The following is a 24,617-nucleotide window of genomic DNA, read 5'->3' on the forward strand; positions in this document are numbered from 1 at the left end:
GAATATTTTCATAATAAATAATTGGGTTACCAAAAACATTTTTTTTTTTTTTACCAGTATAAGACAACCTTCTTTTAGAAGATAAAACTATTCTTTTTTTCTTCCCCCTAAAGGAATTATAAACATTAGGTAATTGTAGAGGTGATTTCTTCTATATGTTTAAATACTCATGGGTCACCTAGCCTAAGGCACAAGCTTTAGAGGAGTGGTTCTTAGCTTAATTAGTTAAGACTTTTGCCTCAGGGAAAACCAGTTACCCAAGAGCTACTTGTCCCTAAAGGGGTATAAATACTACAGTTGTTGGTATAACTGTCAGACCCATTGTTTCTATTAACACTCTAAAAGAAATGCAAAGGAAACTAATCCTAAAAAGAAAATGTTAGATGAGTTTATAAATAAGAAGTGATTTGTTCTGAAAAGAGAGAAATAATTTCAGCAATTAAAAGAAATTGTTACAAAGTTTACTAACTTTTAAGAAAACAACAAACAAAAAGCCCAAATCTGATGCCAAAGATGTAGGGAGACTAAATAAAGCTATCTTTACAGACACATTCTTGATGTGTAAAACAAAACTTGGGGCTCAGTGAGAGAAACCAACTAGAAAATATGCACAGAATAATCAGCACTTCTTTCAACATACTTCTAGGACTCTTTCAACACTATGGATTATCTCAAACCAGAGGAATGTTGGCTATGGTGTCTGGACCAATGCCAGCCCTTGTTATAAAGCAAAGAGCACTTCAAGAGAATATCTTGAATCCTTGCTTTGCAATCTGACAAACTGAGGTATTCAAATTAAAGAGTTCGGGTGAGGACCAAAAGTGGTAGCTAACATTTTAGGATATAGAATAATTCCAGATAATATATTTGAAGAAAGATTCAGAATGCTACAAAGCATCATTCTGGGAGGTTATCTTTAAGATATATTAACACCCATATTAGCTGGCCTTAGCCTAAAATCTCAAATACCGACTTCTTTCTTTAAAGGTACTCTTTTAGTGTGGAGCAGCATTTTCAAACTGCAGATTGTGGCCCACTAGTGACTCATGAAATCAATTTAATGGTGACAACCAGCATTGTCTTAAAAAGAAAAATGATTAGAATAGCCTAACCTAGAATAGAAAACATCAGTCTGTTTCACACACATACAAAAAGTGTTTTGTGAAATTTTTGTTTCACGTATGTCTGTCTGTCCTGAAGCATGATGCAGAATGTATTTCCTACTGTGGGTTTGACTGAAAACACGTTGAAGCCCATTGCAGTACTGTCTACATTCCACACATTCTGAAGTAGAGAAGAGGAGCCTCTCTGCAGACTCCTCTTAAATCATTAGCACTATGCACCGCTGTGTGAACATATTACTGCTCTTCTGAAGGGGCACGGAGAAGTCTCCAAGTGAGGGGTTGCCTGCACTAACTAACCCTAAATGCAGGATCACTGGAGCAGAGGAAGGGAAGGGCAGGGAAAGGAAGGGGACAAAAGAAATAGGAGAAAGAAGCAAATATTTTTCTTTCATTCCTATCTTGTAGGTACATACTCATATAAGTTTGTTCGCTCACCCCAAAATTGTATTTATTATTTTGTGAGTGAGGAAACATCGAGATGGTAATAACTTGAATATCACTTAACAGTCCAATTCCAAAACATTTAAGGAATTGAAAAGAACAAAAAGGACCACAAGACACAGATAAGAGCTATTTCTGACATATATAAAAATGAAAAGACATTTGTTTGAAGTCAAGTGGTATTTGTATTTCCCAAGGCCTAGACACTTGTTAAACATCTTATCTAATGAAGTCACAACTTGCTAATATACTTACTCGTATAAGTATTGAATCAACCTGGTGAAAAATTTCCATATTACGTAACTCTAAATATGCATTTAAAAATATTGCATACCTTGGCAAAAACAAAAAACATTTACTTATAATAAACAAACTGTTTAATGAGACAATTTTTCCCTGTAAAAACTGAGACATCAAAAATATTAATTCAAAAACAGAAATGAATACTCACCTCTGCCTTCGTTCATCATCCTTTAAAACTTCATAAATGGCCACCAACTAAAAGAGAAGCATTACTTTAAAATAAAAATACTCTCAACTATAAGAAATCACTTAAGAAGGTGAACATGCCATAATGCACATGCAGAAAACCCTATGTGCTTATAAGTAAAATGAATAGGTAAGATCTTAATTAGAAGTAACATTTTTTTGTTTTTAGTAAAACCTTAAAAGGTTACTAGTACCAATGCTTGATACCAAAATAAATATTTGTGAAAGATGCAAAAGTAATAATTATCTTAATATGTGCTTTTTAAAAGCAAAAGCTGTAATGTAGACAAGAAAATTATGACACTCCAAGAATTCAGAGATTCTAAAATAAAAAATACTGGTAAAATCATATTTTATAAAAATTAAATAAATGTACATACATTATATTTCTAAACAACATCCTCATTTCCAAATAAGATTATTCTATATATGTTACTATTTCTACCATAAACCTTTATAAATTTGTCACAAAACGTAATAGTATATTTCACTTACTTGTCTAAATTGAGTTTCTGCATTTTCATCTTTATTCTTGTCTGGATGCAAAGTTAATGAAAGCTTACGATATGCTTTTCTAATGTCTGCAGATGAAGCATCCTGGAGGTGGTGGGGGGAGGTGAAAAACACACAAAGCAAACTTTGTCAGAAAAAGAAATTCCCAGAACCTTGTTAAGATCTGAGAAGACAGCCAACCAAGTGCAGGACCCCAGGCAATGTAATCTGAGCAATCAGTCAGGCTATGCAACTGGCCTGTCCCACATGACTGAACAATTATTCAATCTAATTTGGCTCTCATCTTAACTTTTCATTACTACACAGTCACTTAAAGAAGAGTATTTGGCAATCACCAGGTTGATTCAAAACACTTTTCAAACACTTGCCTTCCTAAAATTAACCAATAAATCTTTTTCAGTAATTAAGTTATCAAAAAGAAACGAATTAAAAATTAATACATCTGTATGCCTTCAAATGTCTTTATTTGAGAATCTTAAAGCCAGTTTCTGAATTTAAGGTCTACTATATGTGGTTTCTTCATTGTTATTTGTATTGAATTTACCATAAAAAAACAACCTATGGAATCTCAATTCATGTCAGAAGCATGCCTATTTGAAGGCAGTTAAATATGCATTTATCCAAAATAATTATGTGTTATGTATATTGTACTTAACACATTTGTTTTTAGTACTTTAAAGGGTGTTTTTAATGGTGTCAAGTTTCTAGAATCTGGTTTGCAGAAATAAATTTGCCCACTACTTATGTATTACTAATATAGTTTAAATATATTTGAAAGATCATGATAGTTCAATAAAAATACTTTGAATTAAGTGGATGTTAAAATTATATTTTATGTAATCCTGCTTGCACAGGTAAACACTTTACATGGCAATTACAAAATACAATAACAAATAATAATAATGAAATAACAAAGAACACTGTGAAGTTGGGATTAAAATTTTATTTCCATGAAGTTTAAAAGTTATTCCAATGATTAACATGTTCAGAGTGGGACAAATAATAAAATTGCTTATTAAGTTTTATCTCAATTTATAGCTGAATATTTGTCCAATTAATTCCTTAAACTACTAAAAAAGTTCAAATGACTGAAAAACCAAACCAAAACAAGAATCTGTATATCTAGGACTAAATAGCTGTTAAAAGAGAGTTGAAAAGAGGCAAAGTGAGACAATTAGTCTGTTAAGCTTTTCTTTATAAACCATTACCAATATTCTGGAATTTATTGCTAGAGGCTATCAATCAACTTAAAAAGTTCAGCTGAGGTGTGAATATTTCTGTGACTTTTAGAGGGCTGAGGAGCTATAAAATTAGCATCAAGTAAGTTTTGTGGATAATATGGTTATAATTTTCACTCTAATTTGTTAAATGGAATTAATGTATTCCCTATACCTAAATAATAGGGGACATAGTGTAGAAAAGGATGAATACTTACTGAAAATCTGTGACAGAAATTTTGTTGAGCAAAGAGGTCGTGTCAAATGAATAATAATTTGGGACTTTAATTTTAGATGGTATTAAGTTGTGACTATATCACACTGAGAAATTCCTAAAGTGTAGATTTCTTATAAAGTAAGAGTTTATATATTTTCTTGTGCTACAAAATCAGAACATGCTTATTATGGAGCAACTATGACTTACTTAAAAATAAAAATGGCTTATAGCCACTTAAGGCGTTTCCCTTCTCCGAGTCTTGCCATGCTGAACGCAATCCTCCAAACTTTGTTTTCCACAATGTGTATCTTAAATGGAAGTGTGCCTAGATGGCTCTATTTTAAACCTTTTGATAACTCCCAAGTGCCTTCATCACTGTCTTTTCCAATAATTTAGCTTCATCTCCCACTACGTTGGCCCATCCTCCTAGTCGCCCAGGTCATTACATTAGGAGACCATTCTTGTAATGTGTAATGATCTTTGGTTTTGCACCCACCTGTAGATATCATTATCTCCTAAAGAATGAGCCTCTCAGCTACACACCAATATTGCCTGCCTATTTTCCTCTTAAAAATTTGCCTCATAGCATTATTTTACCAATAAGCTCCACTTCACCAATAAGATAGAACTAAAAACCTCGGAATTTTTCTTACAAAGACGCTCTAAATAAGTAGTACCTCAAACTAGCTTATGTATTTAATTTTAGTTAATTACTTAGTGAATATTAACTTATTTTACCTTTTTAACAACGCTATGACATTAGGATAGTTGTTACCAGGCCCATTTTACTGGTGAGGTGAGGCAGAGAGAGGTTAAAGTAATTTGCTTAAGTTCATAATGCTAATAAATAGATGAAAATAGAATTAAACCCCAGAAAATATTGCATCATATTCAGAGCTCTGTTGGCTCTTTGGGATCAGTTAGTAGATCTGGGCTGTGCCACTTCACAAAGGGTGACAACTTTGAAAAGGCAATAAGAACAACATTCTTTTAAAAAAATATATAGTAAATACATAAACCAGTAACATAGTCATTTATTATCATTATCAAGTAGTACATATAGCACAAAATTATATGTGCTCTACTTTTATACCACCAGCAGAGCAGTATGTTTGTTTATACCAGCATCACCATAAAAATGTGAGTAATGCATTATGCTATGATGTTAGGACAACTATGACAACACTAGACAATAGGAATTTTTCAGCTCCATTAAAATCTTATGAGATTGCTGTTGTATATGCAGTTCATCATGGACCAAAATGTCATTATGTGGTACATAACTATATACGCAGTATACTTGGCATATCAAGTTCATGAGTTTTTTCTGATACTGTTTCCCACTAATTCATCTATTTAAAAAATACATATATATTTTATTGATTTTTTAGAGAGAGGAAGGGAGAGGGATAAAAAGTTAGAAACATTGATGAGAGAGAAAAATCAATTAGCTGCCTCCTGCACACCCCCCACTGGGGATGTGCCTGCAACCAAGGAACATGCCCCTGACCAGAATCAAACCAGGGACCCCCTCAATCCACAGGCCAACACTCTATTCACTGAGCCAAACTGGCCAGGGTTAATTCATCTAATTTTAAGAAGTAGTCAACAAGTAATTCTGGAGTTCACAAATATTAGAAACAAATACCGTGGGGGATTTTTTAAATTCAAAAAAGGTAAAAGAACAACATTCTTATTAATTTGATAAACTACACAGAAAACATCCACATAATTACAATGTGAATATAGTCAATTGCATTTTTAAGAGTAAAGACTCAGATATGCTAGCTTTTCTAACACATTTTACATCATATTTCTACTAGAGAACTAAATGTTAGAACATACATCTCCTCTACAGATCTTTTGCTTCTCTGGCTTGCAGAGAAATAATTTTGAAAGGGTTATGGATGAATTAACCATCGTTGACACAGTAGACATCAGAAGATCTACTGGGTTCAATTGCCATAATTATTTTCTTTCTAAATTGGATAAGGTTCTTTGGCAAGCTGGACATGAATTATGTTAATATTTGGATGACCTCTATAAAGAAGAGACAAATAGTCATTCTTTAAAAAACAACAACTGTGAAAGGAATATGCTTGTCAAAATTGTAACAGTACAATGGGACAACAGCTAAAATAGAAGAGTAGGAAACTCCAAGGGCCTGTACCTGCACAGAAACAACAAATAATCTGGCAAAAACTGGTGCCATTCAGGGCAAGGGATAGCAATTGGGATATACCATAGAAATATCAAAAAGCTTGAGAAAAAAGATTAGGGAGTAGATGCTTTAGAAATATAAGCTTTTGTAAAGCTCCCTCATATTTCTTAGAAACCATAAGACCATGTGCATACCCAAGGTGCAGTACATACTCAGAAAGGGTATTTAGGGTCTTCTGAAAAAACCCCACAATTCCCACTACTGTCTCATGGTTAGGCTAACTAAGAGTTGTAAACTGCCTGGCTAAGGGTTAAATGCATATCACAACATATAGGAACCCACCAGCAAGGACTGTGGATGGGTTTTTCTAAACCTTTAAGGAAATCTCTGCTGAATCATTAGCTGGCCACTAAGCTAATGAAATGGAGACTTCAGTGCCCACATACAGCAAAGAATATCTACTTGACTAATTTAGTTTAGAAAAGTCACTAAACAATGTCAACCAAAGAAACAAACAAACAAACAAAAACCCTGGTGTGGTGGAAGAATCTAATTACCACATTATATATTCAAAATGTCCAGTTTGTATTAAAAATTATAAAACATGCATGGAAACAAGAGAATCTGGTTCACATATGGGGAAAAATAAATTAATAGAAATTGCCCCCAAGGAAGTTCAAACATAGACTTACTAGACAAAGATTATAAAGTATTTTAATATGCTCAAGAGCAAGTATAAAGAACTTAAAGAAAGTATGAGCATAATGTTTCACCAAATTTATAATAGCAATAAAGAGACAGAAATTTTAAAAAGAAACCAAAGAGAAATTCTGGCTTGGAAAATACAATAACTGAGATAAAAATTTTTCTATAGAAGGCTCAATAAATGATTTAAGCAGGCAGAAGAAAGAAATTTATAAAATTAAAAAAAGATAAATTGAGAATAACGAGTATGAGGAGCATGAAAAAGAATATAAATAAATGAAAAGAGCCTTGGCAGGCTACCACCAAGAGTACCAACATAAGGAGTGTCCGAGAGGGAGAAGGGAGATGAGAACAGAAAAAAAATTTTGAGTAAAAAATGGCTAAAAATTTCCAAACTTCAGTGAAAGACATGAACATACAGTACACATTCAGGGTCTCAATAAATCCTAAGCAAAATAAATTCAAAGACCTCCACACCTAGGAATATGATAACTAAATAGTTGAAAGATAGAGAAAATCCTGAAAGCTGAAAGAGAAGCAATTCGGAATGTACAAGGGATTCTCTATAATATTAATAGCTAGTTTAACATTAGAAGTCATGGAAACTGGAAGGTACCAGAATGACATATATAAAGTGCTAAAAATATGTATTAATCAAGAATTCTATATACAATAAAACTATAGCTCAAAAATGAAAGAAATTATGGTATTTCAATTAAACAAAAATTGAGAGTTCACAGCTAGTAGACTTGCTCTGGAAGAAATGCTTTAGGTCTAGGAAATCCTCCGGGCTGAAAGGTAAAACTAGAAAGTAACAGAAATTCACATGAAAAAATAAAGGACACAGGTAAAAATAACTTTATAGATAAATATAAAAGTTAATATCCAAGTAATTTTGTTTAGTAATCCATTTTTATTCTACATGATTTAAAAGACAGTAACTATTAGAACAGTAATTATAAATCCATGTCCTAAGTAAAATAATTATATAAGTCCATGTATACAAATGTAATGTGTTGCATTAACTATAGAAGGAAGGGGAACAGGGCTATTTAGAATATGGAATTTTTATGACAGAAACTCAATTGTTATCAATTTAAATCAGACTGCTAATAAATTAAGATGTTAATCGTAATACCTATGGCAAGCACTAAAAAAAAGTCTATAGTAAAATAAATAAAAGGTGAATCAGATGATACACTAGGAAATAAGATCTGAAACAAAAGAAAGCAATAAAGAAGGAATTGAAAAATACAACATATAAAACATATAGAAAACAGAGTAAAGTGGCAAAAGTAAATATATATTATTAGTGATTACTTAAATGTAAATGGATTAAACTCTGCAATTAAAAGGCAGAGATTACTAGAATGGATTATAAACAAACATGATTCAACAACATGGTATCTACAAGAGACAAATTTTAGAACCAAAGAGATAGAAAATGAATGGATGGAAAAAATATTAAATGCAAACAGTAGCCAAAAGAGTGGGATGTCTATATTAACATAATATAAAAGCATAATATACTTTAAAACAATTGTTAAGAGACAAAAACATATAATGACAAAGTCAATCCATCTAGAAGATATAATAGCCCAGCCAGTAGGGCTCAATGGCTGAGCACTGACCTGTGAACCAGGAGGTCATGGTTCCATTCTCAGTCAGGGCACATGCCTGGGTAATGGGCTCAATCCCCAGTAGGGGGCATGCAGGATGCAGCTGATCAATGATTCTTTTTCATCATTGATGTTTCTATCTCATTCTCTCTCATTCTCCCTTCCTCTCTGAAATTAAAAAAAAAATTTTTTTTGTTTAAAAAGCAGAGCTCAAAAGGAATTTTACAGATATAAATCACACACACACACACACACACACACACACACACACAAATCTCAACCTAATATTTTGCCTTAGTGGACTAGAAAAATAATAGCAAACTAAACTCACAGCAAGTAGGAGAACGAAAAGAAAAAAGACTGGAGCAAAGATAAATTAAATAGAGAACAGAAAAACAACAGAGAAACCACAAAGCTAAAAATTGGTTCTCTGAAAATGTCAATGAAATTGACAAAACTACATTACAGTGAGAGAAAGGAGTCAAATTAATAAACTCAGGAGTGCGAGTGGGGACATTATTAACACTATTACAGAAATAAAAGCAATTAACTGTATGCTAAACAATTAGAAAAGCCAGATAAAATAGACAAATTCCTGGAAACACAAAAACTGACTCATGAAGAAATAGAAAAACTGAATAGAACTATAACAAGTGAAGTGACTGATCAATTAAAAACACACACAAGAACTACAGGAAAAGCACCCAGCCACCAATGCCTAACAAAGAAAAGCCCAACCATTAAAACCAGATTATTTCCTACTGAATTATATGAAACATTTAAAGAAATCACAGTCCTCTTCAAAATCTTCCAAAAATACAGGAGGAAGAAATGCTTTCTAACTTATCCTATGAGACTTTGATATCAAAGGCAGACAAACACCACACAAAAAGAAAACTATTGACAAATATCTCTTATGAATACAGATGCAAAATTCCTCTACAAACTTCTAGTAAACCAAATACAGCAACATAAAAAAAAAAAAAAGGATTATAGACCATGACCAAGTGAAATAGATTTATCCCATGAATATAAGGGTGTTACAGTGTATGAAAATCAATGAAAATAATACACCATATTGATTAAAAGAAAATACACATAACCATTTCAATTAATGCAGGAAAGAATGATAAAATCCACTATTGTTTGATAGCAAAACACTAAACAAACTAAGACTAGAAGGGAACTTTCTTAAGTTGATGAAGTATATCTATGAAATACCTATAGCTAACCTCATACTAAATGGTAAAAGTTTAAAAGCTTTCCCTTAAATAAATAGTAAGAAGAATATCTGCTTATGATACCTTATACTGGAAGTTCTAACCTAAGCAATTAGTCAAGAAAAAGTAATAAAAGGAAACCAAATTGGAACAAAAGAATTAATACTAATTCTATTCATAGATGACATGATCCTATACATAGATAATTAAAAAGCATCACAGAACAAGTATTAGATATTAGAGTTAATACAATCACATGCCACTTAATAACAGGAATACATTCTGAGAACTTTGTTGTTATGCAATTTTGTTGTGTAAACATCATAGGATATACTTACAGAAACCTAGATGATGTAGCCCTACTACAAACCCAGGCTGTTAGTTATAACCTATTACTGCTCCTAGGCTACAAGCCTGTGCAGCATGTTACTGTACAAAATAACATGAAATTAAATCAAGCACAAGAGCAAATAATTGAGATGAGATTGTTATGCTGGCATAACATGATACACAGTTTTAAGTAGAAGAGTACACTCTAAAATAACAAATAGTAAATACATAAACCTGTAACATAGTTATTTATAATCATTATCAAGTGTGATGTACTGCAAATAATTATGTGCTCTGCTTTTATACAACTGGTAGCCCAATAGGTTTATATCAACATCACCACAAACACGTTGAGTAATGGAATGCACTATGACATTAAGACAGCTATATCATCCCTAGGTGAAAGGAATTTACAGCTCCATTATGCCTTATTGAAGGCCCGATGCACAAAATTTGTGCAAGGGCCTTGGCCCCAGCCCCCACCCGTGGCCACTGCCGGGGCTGGGGGCCTCTGCCATAGCCGCCCCCCCCCCTCCACCCCTCCACTGTGGCTTTGTCCAGAAGGAAGGACATCCAGTCTAATGACATATTATGCTTTTACTAGAGTCCTAGTGCACAAAATTCATGCATAGGAGGGGTGTCCCTCAGCCTGGCCTGCACCTTCTCCAATCTGGGACCCCTCTGGGGATGTCTGACTACCAATTTCGATACTGGCAGTCAGACATCCCTTTTACAATCTGGGACCACTGGCTCCTAACTGCTTAACTGCCTAACTGCCCCTAACCACTTCTGCCTGCCCACCTGATTGCCCCCAACCACTCCTTTGCTGGCCTAATTGATGCCTAACTGCTCCCCTGCCGGCCTGATCACCCCCAACTGCCCTCCCCTGCTGGCCCCATCGCCTCCAACTGCCCTCCCCTACGGACCTGATCACCCACAACTGCCCTCCCCTGCCAGTCTGATTGCCCACAATTGTCCTCCCCTGCCGCATCCTGCCTCCTCTGCCAGGATCCGCCTCCTCCACGCAAGGTGGTGGAGACACTGGGACCAGCCTTCTCCTCGCCAAGCGGAGCTGCAGGACCTCCAGGCCTCAGTGAGGAGAGGCCGCCATGCCCTGCCACAGTGTAGGCGGCCATCTTGTGATGACGTTGCATGTGAGGGCGCAAAGACCACCTAGGCTTTTATTAGTATAGATTATAATAGATTGGGGGCCCAGTGCAAAAATTCGCATACCTTGAAAGAAACTGTGGGCTGCGAGGCTGCAGTGGGCACAGGAGTGGATCTCCGCCCATCCTCAATGCCCTTGCCCAGCCCCTCCCACTGCGGCCCAGGTCCCCCGTCCCCCGTCTGCCAACAGCCCCACTCCCACTGCTGCTCTCACATGCTGACGGTGTGGAGTGATTGGGACTGGCGCCAGCAACGGGGGTGAGCAGTAGCTGCTGCCCTGATCGCCCCTCAGGAGCAGGGGGTGGTGGTGGTGGTGGAGAAGCCCTCAGGGTGAATTGGAGCCAGCAGCCATGCTCGCATCTGCTGATTTTGCCAAGCGATCGGGACTGGTGCCAGGTGCCAGCAGTGGGTGTGAACGGGAGCTCCAGCACCGGCAGCAGGTGCAAGCACCAGGTGGTACCACGACACGCAGGAGGAAGAATTTTCAGTAATCACCAGAGGCTTGCCCTGATGACAGCAACTAGTGCCCCACCTTGGTCTGGCACCCCCGCTCACCTGCTCTACCATCCCACAGCGGCTGATGCCCACCATGTTCCAAGCACCCCCTGGTGGTTAGCACATGTCATAGTAACCCGTTGTTCAACTGTTCAGTCTATTTGCATATTAGGGATATATATATATATATATATATATATATAGCTGGGACCACTCTGGTATATGTGGTCACATAACCACTTTACCTTCCTCTGCCTCTGTCTACTGCATTTTTCAATAGCAGAGCCAAATGATCTCATCTGAAAGCTGAGCCCAGACAGGTTCTATATATGACACAGGAAACATTTAAAATCTCATCCACCTACAGTAAATTTTTAGTTTTGTAGACCTCAATTTAATGGATTTCAGATTTAACAGACAAAATTTCCAGATTGAATGTTATATGTGAAAACACCCTGTTAATTTTTAAATGCTCTTAAGATTTGCTTAAAATTAAATTAACAAGTTATTTTTGTTATTAATTCACTGTTATTTTTAATAAATTTTAGTGAATAGGACATATGTTGCGGGGGAAAAAAACTGTAGTAATTTCTCCAATGTAAATAAATATTACATAGCTACAATTCTAGTGTACATATTTAAATCCCAGAGTCACCACTTGTAAACAATGTTTGGCGAATGATTAGCAAGTGATCACACTGCATCACACATGGTAATGGGTCTGCTGTCCATGGCCTGACCTTCTACAGCAGTTCTAACTCCAGCTGGCCCAAGGTTCTAACATGTGCTAAGCCACACACTAGCTGTGTGTATTTGTTTACTCCTGATGATGGGTGAATGCACACATTTACTAGGCCTATTCAGTATAAATTTAAAATTACTGAAATATATGTAGAAAACTTTGTGAAACTAACCTTCATACATACTTAATTTTAATTACACAAATGTGTCTACATGAGTAAAAACAGATAAAGGAAATAAACTCAATTTCTAGGCATAAAGAAAACCTACTTTATTAAACAGTGACTTTTGACTTTAATGGACACCCATTTCCCTGAATTAGCCCAGTATACTGAGATGTTACTGTAATGCAAATTTGCATTTATTCCCTTTCATAGACATATTGGTCTTGAATTCCAGAGCTAGTCCCCCTTATAGGGCCTTTTCTACTGTCATTCCTGCCCTGTCCTTGGCAGTTTTATAAAGACAGGAATGGTGCCCTTGAATTGCAGCTCAGACGATAGTCCCAAGGCCCACAGCTCTACCTCATTGATGACAGTTAACTGTTATTGTTAAATGGTTCAGTCCAATTTCCCACTGGTATGTTTCTACCGGCCAGTGTGGTTCAGTGGTTGAGCATCAACCCATGAACCAAGAGGTCACAGTTCAATTACTGGTCAGGGCATATGTCTGGATTGCAGTCTCAATCCCCACTAGTGGGCATGCAGGAGGTGGCGGATCAATGACTCTCTCTCATCATTTATATTTCTATCTCTCTCTCCCTCTCCCTTCCTCTCTCTGAAATAAATTGAAAAAATACCAAAGAAGATGCCTAGGTTAATGAACAAAAGAATGAATGACTTAAAAAATAGTAATAATATAACTAACTAAATGAATGAATGGATAGCTAAAAAAAGAGAAAAAGCAGCCTCCACCTAATTTCCATCTACAAAAAGTGGTCAAAGATATATTATATCCTGAACATTTTCTGTAGTACGAGTCCACTAAACATAATCATTAGCTTTTCTACACTATGTACATGCAGTAAAGCACACTGGAAGGAAGAAATAAGAATTAAAATCAATCCACTGTATTTACCAAATAGAAGGTTTGTTTTCTCATAGTATCCTCCAATTTTAACAAAAAAATTCTTTTAGCATTTTAAAAAATGACAATTTGCAAAATAAAAGTGCAAATCAGAAAGTTCAATGGAATGATATTGGATGCTTTTCTTTACCTCTGAAATTAACTCACTTTTTTGGGGTGAAATCTTTATCTCCATATAAATAGATAAGTAATACTCATCTACAGTTTTCCTGTATTTTCCAGGATTGTCAGGGTGAGTTTCTAAATTATTCATAGGACGAAATGTAAACAGAAACCAATTCTTTCAATGTATGTTCTCACCCAATTCTTTCCCAAATTTGATCCTTAGTCTTTCCTTCTAGGTAAATGGTACCACTATCTACTCAGTAATCTAAGCTAAAACTCTAACAGTAAGTCTCAATTATATATATATTTTCCCTTCAATCTTCTTCCATAATTTGCCAACAGCCCAAACATTCCTAATATCTTACTTAATTCAAGCCACCAATCCAAAAGATAAAATTGTATGTTTTATTATTATTTGCTGTGTGATTAGTTTTAGGACTGTAACCAGAGAGAAGATTTGCAATAATTTCACTTCCCTGTAGTAGAGTATCCCTAATTTCTGTGATTTTAAGAAGCAAATCAGCAATTAATAAAAGAAAATCAATATCTGAGTATATACTATGACACTGCATATCTTTTCAATGCATTTTAGCATCTCCTGAAGCTAAGAATTTTAGAAGACTCATTTCCTCAGAAGGATTTTACTATGTAATAGCTGCTTATAGAGTATTTCATGATCATTATTGCTCTAGGAAGTGTTTGATAGTTCTTATATCTGAAAAATTTTGCTTTATCATTTGTCACATTTGACCAAATTTTCATCAAATTATATAATAATTTATAAGCCCATCTTTGCAAAGATCACAAAAGGAACAGGGAAAATATAGGTTATTAAATTCTATGTCATCTATGTTTCAAAGAATTAGTACATAGCCAGAATGGGTTGGAGAAATTATGGCAATAGTTAAAGTATTGATAGAAAATGATTGTGAAAGACAAGGAGGAAGTGCCTCAGTGGTAGAAAGAGAAGACTTTAATTGGGAATCTGTTATAACCTGGGAAGTAAGGTAAAAATCAACTGGATGCTAGGAGTGTCTATAAGATTGAAGAATTTAGTAATGATGGTTCCTATGAGGGGAGAACAAGATAGGAAACAGGGTACTGAAATGAACAATTTGAGTCAGTATATGATCTTTGCTGGATGGCTCAATTGGTTGAAGTGTGGTCCCACACACCAAAAGGTTGTGGCTAATTCCTGGTCAGGGCATAAACTTAGGCTGCAGACACACACACACACACACACACACACACACACACACACACACATATTAGAGGCCTGGTGCAATTTGTGCATTTGAGGGGAGGGGGGCGAAAGGGGGCTCCCTCAGCCCAGCCTGCACCCTCTCCCAGTCTGGGAGCCCTCAGGGGATGTTCGACTGCAGGGGAACAGCCTAAGCCGTTGGACATCCCCTGAGGGGTCCTTAGCGCTTCCAGGTAGGCGGGAGAGGCTCCCACCACCACTGCTGCATTCATCAGTCATGAGCCTGGCTTCTGACGGAGTGGCACTCCCCCTGTGAGAGGGCACTGACCACCAGGGGGCAGCTCCTGCATTGAGCATCTGGTCGTTCAATGTGACTGTTGGTTCCACCATAGTGACTTGTTGTTCCACCATGGGGCCCGAAACTAGCTCTCTAACATTCCCTGAGGGGTCCCAGATTGCGAAAGGGCACAGGCCAGACCAAGGGACTCACCGATGCACAATAGGGGCCAGGGAGGGATGCGGAAGGTTGGCCAGCTGGAGAACTGGAGGATCGCGGGAGGGCTCCAGGGCATGTCTGGACCTTCTTGCTTCCTCAGTCCCGATCAGCTGGACCCCAGAAGCAAGCAAACTTACTGGTTGGAGCATCTACCCCATGGTGGTCAGTGTATATCATAGCGAGTGGTTGAGTGGCCTTAGCATATTACGCTTTGATTAGTTGAAAGGATGATGGAACACTTAGTATATCAGGCTTTTATTATATAGAATATATAATGTATACACACACACACACACACACACACACACGCACACACACACACACACACATATATATATATATATATATATGCATGCCTAAGTGACTGACCATTCCACTGTTTGATCAGTAGCTATGATGTGCACTGACCACCAGGAGGAAGCCATTCAACATACAGGCATGGAAACATGGAATAGACTGATGACTCTCAGAGGGAAGGAGGTAGGGGGAAGGGGATTCGTGCACTGGAGTCCCTTGGCCTGGCCTGTGGGGATCAGGCCAAATCTGTGTACTGGGCCTCTGACATCTCCTGAGGAGCCTCAGATTGCAAGAGGGCACAGGTCAGGCTGAGGGTCACCACCAGTGCACAAATCCGTGCAGCAGGCCTCTAGTATAATATATATATATATATGGTAGAATCTGACCTCACATTAAGACAGATACAATGTCTTTGAGCTATTCTAAACTGTGCTTTAGTAACATCGCTTTCCTAAAAAAATCTCCAATGGGGAGGGAGTGGAGATTAAAACTGAGATAAGTGGTATTTTAAAGAAGTATTCTTAACTTGTCCTAAGCTTCTTTTGAACTTTTATTCCTAATGTACACTATACATCATCAAATACAATTTGCCTGGAATTAGAATTTTCCACATTAATTCCATCTATACTGATTTAAATATCATTGTGATATTACATCTAAGTGCTTCTTATATTCAATATTTTGCCACTTTGTTCCTAAAATTATTTTGTGCAATGGTTTCTGACATTTTTGAAAAGTAGTAAATATGCAGAACTTCAAGTGTTCATAGTTACAGACTTGAACATTAAAGACTATAAAAGTTAGTTGGTAAGAAAACAGGACTGGTTAGTATTACTATTTTTTATTATATCCCATTTCTTTGAATAATTATATTAGGAACTTACATTAATAACAAAACACTCTCCTTCAAAAAACTAAAAATAATCAGAAGTGTAGATGTAATAACTGTCTGCACATAATAAATCAGAAAGAGAACTAGTACACTCAAAAAATACCTGTGATAGAGAACTCAGGAGTTTGGATGAGAAAGGTGCCTTAATCCTCTCCCTTCTGAAGTCTTTGAACCCAAGACTACTTTAAATGCAAAAGAGTACACTTTGTGAACTTTCTAAATAGTACACATTAATTAAAGTAAGAAATGGGCTAAGAGGTCTACATTAATGAAAGGATATCTAAATTTAGATGTCCCTCCCATTTCACAACTCTTGAGCCCATGAACAAAAACTTAGGGTCAAAATTTATAGACAAATTCTTACATTTACTAGCTAACTTAAGTTTCACTGTGTGTTTAAATTCATATTTGGGAAGCTTATCATTTTATATGTAGTTATGAAGTATTCAAATACTTACAACTGATTACTTAAGTGTAGTTTTAATTTATAGATAAACCCTGATATATTAAGATTTTTGTTATTTTTAAAGGGTTGTTATGGCGTTTCATATAAAAAAATCATACCCATTAGGATAAAACATTTATTTTTAAATGTAGTGTTTATGCTAGTCTATAAGAAAATAACTTTATGAAATAACCCTAAAAGTTACTTCATTGGATTCTTTAAATATATATAAAAGATGTCCATTCTACATACCTAACAAAATCTAAGATGAATAAATAATACTTAAAACTTTCAACTTCAATTTTTTACTAAACTAACATATATCAGATCTGGGATGAAAACATAAATCATAAAATATAGGTTAAAATAATCTGAAATCATGGATTTAATTCATATACATGTATTTTCATAATATATACAAATTATACAAATATGAAATTGTATCTATTAAAGTTTTCTGTTCACAGGTCATCCTCAGCTACATGAATTTACTTAACTATTAATTACACTTTTATGCTACATTTAATTAATGTTATCAAGAAGATTAAGTCAAGAGTTTTCTTTAAAATATTAAATTATTTTTAAAAAATAAAGTATCAGAGAAAGGATCCAAGATGGCTGCTCGGGTAGACATCTAACCGCAGCAGCACACAACAATTTCAATGTAATACAACTAAAATGTAGAGTGGACATTGCCCAGAGCTACGGGTAGTCGACTGACTGAAAATTCTACAACAAGAAGGAAAGAGAAAACCAGAAGGGAAATCAGAGGAGCTGAAAAAAAGCCTAAGGTACAGAGACATGCTGCGCGCCCGCATGCTCGCGCGCGCAGAGAGGTCGCAGCCGGAGAGGAGGAGAGGGCTGGGTGCTGCCTGGCGTTCCCTAGCAGGAAGGAAATAAAACCCCCAGCCTGGGCTGAACCCCCAAACCGGCAGCGCTGAGCCTTAGTTATGGGCCAGACCCTGGGGACCCAGGCTCCGGCGGGGGAGACGGGGCTGTGAGGCGGAATCCCAGGGGAGCAGTGAAAAACAGGGCCCCTGGAGTTGCGAACACATTGCTCGCAGAGGACTGAATGTTGACTCTGATGCTGAATTACCCTAGCCAGAAGAAACAAAGCCTCTGGCGGCGCTGAGCCTCAGTCTGGACTGCTCTGAACCCCAGTTATAGGCCAATCCCTGGGGACCCAAGCTCAAGCAGAGGGAGACGGGGCTGTGAGGTGGAGTCCTGGGAGAGCGGCGAAAGGCCGAGCCCCCGGAGTCGCACACATTGCTTGCAAGGGAAGGAATGTTGACTCTGATGCGGGGTTGCCCTGGAGGGAAGGAAACAGGAGCCTCGGCCGTGTTGGGCCCCAGTTTCGACTGCTCTGAACCCCAGTCCTAGGCCAGACCCTGGGGACCCAGGCTCAGGCAGGGGGAGACGGGGCTGTGAGGCGGAATCCCAGGGGAGCAGCGAAAAGCAGAGCCCCCGGAGTCGCGCACACTGCGCGCAGAGGACAGTCTGTTGACTCTGATCCTAGACTCCCCTAGCGGGAAGGAGAAAAAAAAGCTCCAGACTGGAGGAACGCGAGGAGGAGCAGGAGCCCCTGCCGGAAACCGGCCAGCCGGGCACTAGCAAGGAGCAGGGTGACGGGGCCCCCAGGGGGGGGGGGTGCCCCTGAGCCTTCGACTGCTGAGCGCGGGCAACGGAGCCAAGGCCGGGGGCTGCTTCTTGGGCGGCACTGACCCCGGCAACAGGCTGAAGCAGCGCAGGAGCCCCCGGAGAACAAAGGGGTGCCACAGGCCAACCTGCTGAGCTCCCAGGACAAGGAGGAAGAAACCAAAGAAGTTCTCAATGTGAAGAAATCAAGTGAGAGCAAAAGATAGTAAAATTACTTAAAGAATACAAAGAAGATCTTGAAAAATCAAAGACTAAGTCAGAACTCAACTCACCAGCCAACATTGCAACATAAATGCGTTTAAAAAAAAAAAAAAGGACAGAATGTTGGAACAGCAGCGGCCAGGCCTAGAGTGGCCAGGCACAAGGCAGTGGCAGCCGGGCCTGGAGCAGCAACAGCCAGGCCCCAGAGCAACAGCAGCCAGAACCAGAGCATCAACAGCCAGCACTGGAGCAGCAAGACCTGGGGCAGTGGCAGCCAGGCCTGAGGCGGAGGTGGCCAATCCAGGGTGGCCAGTCCAGGAACACCTAGACCCGGAGCAGCAGCAGCCAAGTCCAGAGCAACTAGGACGGGAGCGGCAGTGACCAGACCCGGAGCAGCTGGTTGTGGAATGAACCAGAGCAACAGAGGCCAGGCCTGGAGTAGCCAGGCCCGGAACACCTCGCTCCTCGCCTGCCCCTGCCCCACGGTTGCCTCTCAGACATGGCTGGAAACTTTTGTGGGAACTTGAGGGTCTGCTGAATCAAGTGATGAAGGCTTAGATCTGGATGTGTTGAGTTAGTATAGTGCTGGGGTGTTGATCTGTGAGTGCCTTGGGTGGGGCCTGGATGAGGCTGGTTGACCTATTTGGAAATGTCTTTTGTGTGAAGTGTATCATTGGGCATGTGGAGGTATTATTGATATGAGAAAATGCTAAGTAACTGTTTTACTATCTGAAAAGGGATTTACCATCGGGGAAAGGGAGGGAGGAAGAGACTGAACATAAACTGTGCACCTATGGATGAGAACAATGGGGGACGGGGAGGGGGCCGAGGGTGGGGTGGGAACCTGGTGTAGGGGGGAAGAAATGAGGAACCTTTGTAATAATATGAACAATAAAGATTGATTAAAAAAAAATAAAGTATCTAACTGATATTTATAGCACAGATGAATAGAACTGTTGAAAATTTTCTATATATTTCCGAATGTTTACAATGCCATTATTTCTTACTAATAACTCAATAATTATTTCTTCCTCAATGTGTCATAAAATATATATTACAGACATCCTATATAATCCTATATAAAAGAGTGATATGCAAATTGACCCTAACAGAACAACCAGTCGCTATGACACACACTGACCAACAGGGGGCAGATGCTCAATAACTAGAGGCCCATTGCAGGAAGAGATTTGTGCAATAGGCCTTCCTTCCCTTGGCTTCTAGCACCATTTTTCCTCCAGCACCAGGGACCCAGGCCTTTGCTCTGGCCAGAGTCCACCTTCTTCATCTTCGCTGCAGACTCCAGAGTCTGTAGTCTTACCTTCGCTGTGGCACTCTGATCCTGTAGATCCCTTCAGCCTCCCCCTCCCTCTCATAGCAAGTGTCCTGCCCCAGCTGGCCACTCAGTGTCTAGAGCAGCTGGATGGCCGCCATCTTTGGCCTTAACAGACATAATTTGCATATGCACTCTGATTGGCTGTGGGCGTAGCAGAGGTATAGTCAGTTTACATGTTTGTTTATTATTATGTAAGGTTTCTTTTTAAAGGTAAAATAAAATGAATTCTTTAATGCTGTAATAAATGAAAGGTTTAAATAACTAGAGAACCAATTTGTTTTTCTAGCTATTATATAATCATATTTTAGATAGTAATGAAAGCTATCCAATATTAATATAAAATCAAAACTTGAACATGAGCCTGGCCAGTGTGGCTCAGTGACTGAGTGCCAAACCTGTGAACCAGAAAGTCACAGTCTGATTCCCAGCCAGAGCACATGCTTAGGTTGAGGGCTCGATCCCCAGTGTGAGACATGCAGCAGATCAATGATTCTCTTTCAACACTGATGTTTCTCTCTCTCCCCTTCTTCTTCCTTTCTAAAATCAATAAAAATATATTAAAAAACAACAACCAAAAACTTGAACACAAGTGGAAATACAACAAACACATATAAGGGGATTAACAGACATAATTGACAGACGTAATCTGTATTGTTCAGCGTCTGTGTTACTAGCAGGAGCAGTGCCAGTGCTTTTTCTTGTATATTCATAAAATATTTTGACAAATTAAAAAGTTTTTATTAAGCACTATAATAAATGCTACATATTTCCTTGTGCTTATTTTATTTTCAACATATGGTTTAATAAAAATCTGTTAAGTAGACTATATTTCAGGAAAATTTATTTTTAAAAACTAGCTTCCAAAAAGAAAAAACTTTATTGTCTTTTTCTGATTATTTTTGTCTTATTGATAATATTTTACTGTTAATGAAGTTTATAGTACTAATGCTGCAAGTGAGTATAATACACTAAATAAAGCAGTTAGTGTTAAGCCAACAGAAATGCTTTATTGCAGATTTTGGTGCTAATACCTGTAAAAGCAATCTAAATGAATTTTAAATATTCAAGATACTACCAATCACCAACTGAATAAAAAGCAGAAAATGCAACTGAGCAACCTCAAGTAAGATAGAGGAAATTTTCCTCCATCAAATTTACGCCAGTTTTAGATTTGTTTGTATGTAGTTAATAACAACTGTATACTTTATTCTTTATCCCTAAAAAAAAGTTTTAACATGTAAAATTAACTTGATATATAACCTATTTCTTCACAGGGCAAATGCTTCTGAGAAATGGAGAACGGTTCAGTTTTCCTTTGTCAAGAGAAGTTTCCTTAAGTTACAATTGGAGCTGAAACTTAACTATAATTATCTTAAAGAAATTTATTTAAATAGTAACTAATATTATAAGGTTATCATTTACAGACATTCGTAAAAACATAAAGTTTTGATTTGCAAATTGCTTATCCTGGAGAAACAGACCATATCTTTTCAAATCCATTTCATTACAAAATTGAAAGCGAATTTAATGCAATTATTTGGCTTAGGTTTTAGTAATAAAAGGAGACACTTGAAAAATTATGAAATGTTGCTGAAATATGTTCCCTTTAAACCAGAGTCCTAAAACTTAGTAAAGTAAAAAACAAATAAAGCAAGACATGGCTTTCTTGGAGATTGTTACTACAGAGGTTATTAACAATCAAATTATGTTGCAAATTTAGCTCACTTATACAACCTGAAATGAATTTGATTAGCCAAAAATAAACTGTTAACTAACACTATAATTAAACGTAATAGTAAAAAGTTAGTGGCAACTACTCTGTTTCAGGAAGCTTTATGTCTCAATAGAGAAAAAGAATTTTATTCAAGAAACTAAAAAAAAGTAAAATCACCACAAATCATTTTTCATGCTTCTTATATGATTCTCCAGTTAGACATTCTCTTTCAACATAAATTTACGTCAATATCAAACCAAATACTACTGATGGTTTCCCTCTAACATTTTGAGTGCCAAAAATACCAATTATAAACCAATAGCACATACTTAGTAAAATAATTTATAAGACATCACTGTTCAGGTAATGGTATACTAGTAGAAGGTAAGAAAACTTACTTCTTGTTTTGAGTTTTCTTGTTATTCTAAAAGAAGTAGAAAATTAAGGTCAACTGTATATTGAAAACATTAACATCCACTTTTTTCTAATGAAAATAACAACCTCACTTTGATATAGTGTAATAATACACTCTATTTGACTATAAAAGGAAAACATTTTTGATGAGAGTAAAAATATTTACTAAAGAACATGCATATTCTTTAAGAGAATATTTGGCATAAAATTTCATAAATGTTGATTAATTTAATTTAAATTTTTTTTAAATTGGGGAATTGGAAAAATATTTGTTTTCTGAAGAACATAAATATTAAATGATAACAGGCATAACAATTAACAAAATAGTCACGTTTAATTATGGTACAATATTGATTTTTAAGCACACGATTTCCTATTAATAAACTGTTTTTTTACTAACCTGTTAGATATGCAAGCTTATTCTAATTGTAGTTAGGACCATTTGGCTAACACTTTTAACATACTTTCAATAAATGTTGACAATTAAATAGAAATTTAAGATACTAATAACCATTTCTCAAATTACTGATGGACTTGGTGAATTCATCTCCCTAATTACAACTGATATAAATTCGTCCTTAAATATTTTTTTAAAAATCAATATACTATGAAACACAATATAAAGCACATATTTGGAAAGATATAGCAAATATTCTCCCTTAGAAAGTACTGAAGCTCCATCTAGAGGCTTTCCCCCTATAACTGTCACTTGCAATAAAGTAATAGTTACGAGAATTATGAATAATATTAAAATGTCAGAGATTTCTTTTGTATCTACCCTTTTGTTATTCATAATGAGTTCTTCCCCTAACCTTCTTGGATAGCTCCAGCTCCATCACTGCCATCAAGTGGTAAAAAACTAAAACTGAACTTAAAAAAAAGGAAGAAAGCAATGAAAGACAGAAAAAGAAATTGATGTTCTCTATACCACTCACCCAAGTCTTTCTTAGTACAAGAAAGTGTTTTTTCTATGCCATTTATTATGTTACTAAAATTATAGAGAAAATAAATTTTCCAACAGTTTCTAAAAAACAGCAGCACTATCCATTGTAAATCTGATTCCCCCCCCTAGATAATATTTTTATATTTGTTAGGTATATAAAAATACTTTGAATTAAGTTTTTAATTAGTTGAATAATACTTTAATATAAGGTCAGTTTATTAATTACTTCACTGCCAGGGAGAGCAGAGAGAAACAAAAAATTACTTAAGATTAATGAATTTTGTAGGACATTGCAACAGTTATTAAAAGAAGAAACAAGACTAAGATGTGACTAAAATAAGTACTTTCTATTACCTCTAAAAATAACCTCAGATTTAATAAACTGAACACACTGCAATGCTTCCCCAAAATGTCTTCATCAGCCTATGAATGAAGGAGGATCAAAAACGGATTTTTAATGTTGAGGAAAACAAAAGGTTTAACCATGAAGAAAAAGTCTGGAATTCAATTCAACTAAAAATTCTTTAATATATTGAATATTTTCTTTCTGTTATAAACACGTACTTCCTGAATTATGTTATAGGAGCTAGGATTTCCAGAGAAGAAAAACTGCAACTATAGAACCTAGGGGAAAGGACCAATGAAATAATGTCTCAGCTACAAGGGATGCTACTTTGCAAGAGGCATCATCACTCACAAGGTATTATTTTAAATAAGTAATTTATGTATGATTATTTTTGTCTTATTGATAATACTTTTACTGTTATGTAGTTAACAGAATAAGTCTCATAATCTTGCTAACTTAGTAAGTCACATAATGTGGGAGAAACTCAAATTATGGGATTAATAAGGATTTTAGAATGCTCTGATTTTATTTTTTTTATTAGTTTAATCTGTTACTTTAATTGTAGGTATGAATTCCATGTTAAATTAACAACAAGTGCCCTCGGCGGTCCCGGATCTATCTCTTGCTTCAACAGTGTTTGAATGCAACAGACCCAGGGACACCCTTTCTTCCAGCCTCTGACCACTCTCCTGTGTCTCATCCCGTCACCACCTTCTGAACCACCTCTGGCACAACCAACACACAGACTTTTTTCTACCTTAATTCACTGTTGAACAACCAAGAGTTCCCAAATTTGTCAGAATTATTCCACCCAGGTGAAGACTGCGGTCAGTTGCCTGGCCACCCTGCATCGGCGGGCCTCCTACACCCACCTGTCTCCGGGCTACTATTTTGACTGTGAGATGTGGCTCTTGAAGGGGTGGGCGGAGAAGAAGCAGGAGGGCACTGAGCATCTTAACAGTTGCAAAACAAGCATGGGGCCACAGGATGTGCAGAAACCTTCCCAAGATGACTGGAGCAAAACTCAGGACGCCATGGAAGCCGCC

At 36.9% G+C, this 24,617-nt stretch overlaps 1 protein-coding gene across 1 annotated transcript in view; it reads right to left on the reverse strand.

Annotated features, from left to right (window-relative positions):
* DNAJC1 (DnaJ heat shock protein family (Hsp40) member C1) overlaps nt 1-24,617 on the reverse strand; it is a 213,886-nt gene that overhangs the window by 144,043 nt on the left and 45,226 nt on the right. The window contains exons 2-3 of the mRNA XM_036459795.2: nt 2,550-2,651; nt 2,017-2,063 (exon numbers count right to left, since the gene is read on the reverse strand). Of these exons, the coding sequence (XP_036315688.1) occupies nt 2,017-2,063; nt 2,550-2,651 (149 nt within the window). The remainder of the gene's footprint in view (nt 1-2,016; nt 2,064-2,549; nt 2,652-24,617) is intronic.

The sequence above is a fragment of the Pipistrellus kuhlii genome, unplaced genomic scaffold, assembly GCF_014108245.1.
Source record: "Pipistrellus kuhlii isolate mPipKuh1 unplaced genomic scaffold, mPipKuh1.p scaffold_m20_p_1, whole genome shotgun sequence".
Classification (NCBI taxonomy): Eukaryota; Metazoa; Chordata; class Mammalia; order Chiroptera; family Vespertilionidae; genus Pipistrellus; species Pipistrellus kuhlii.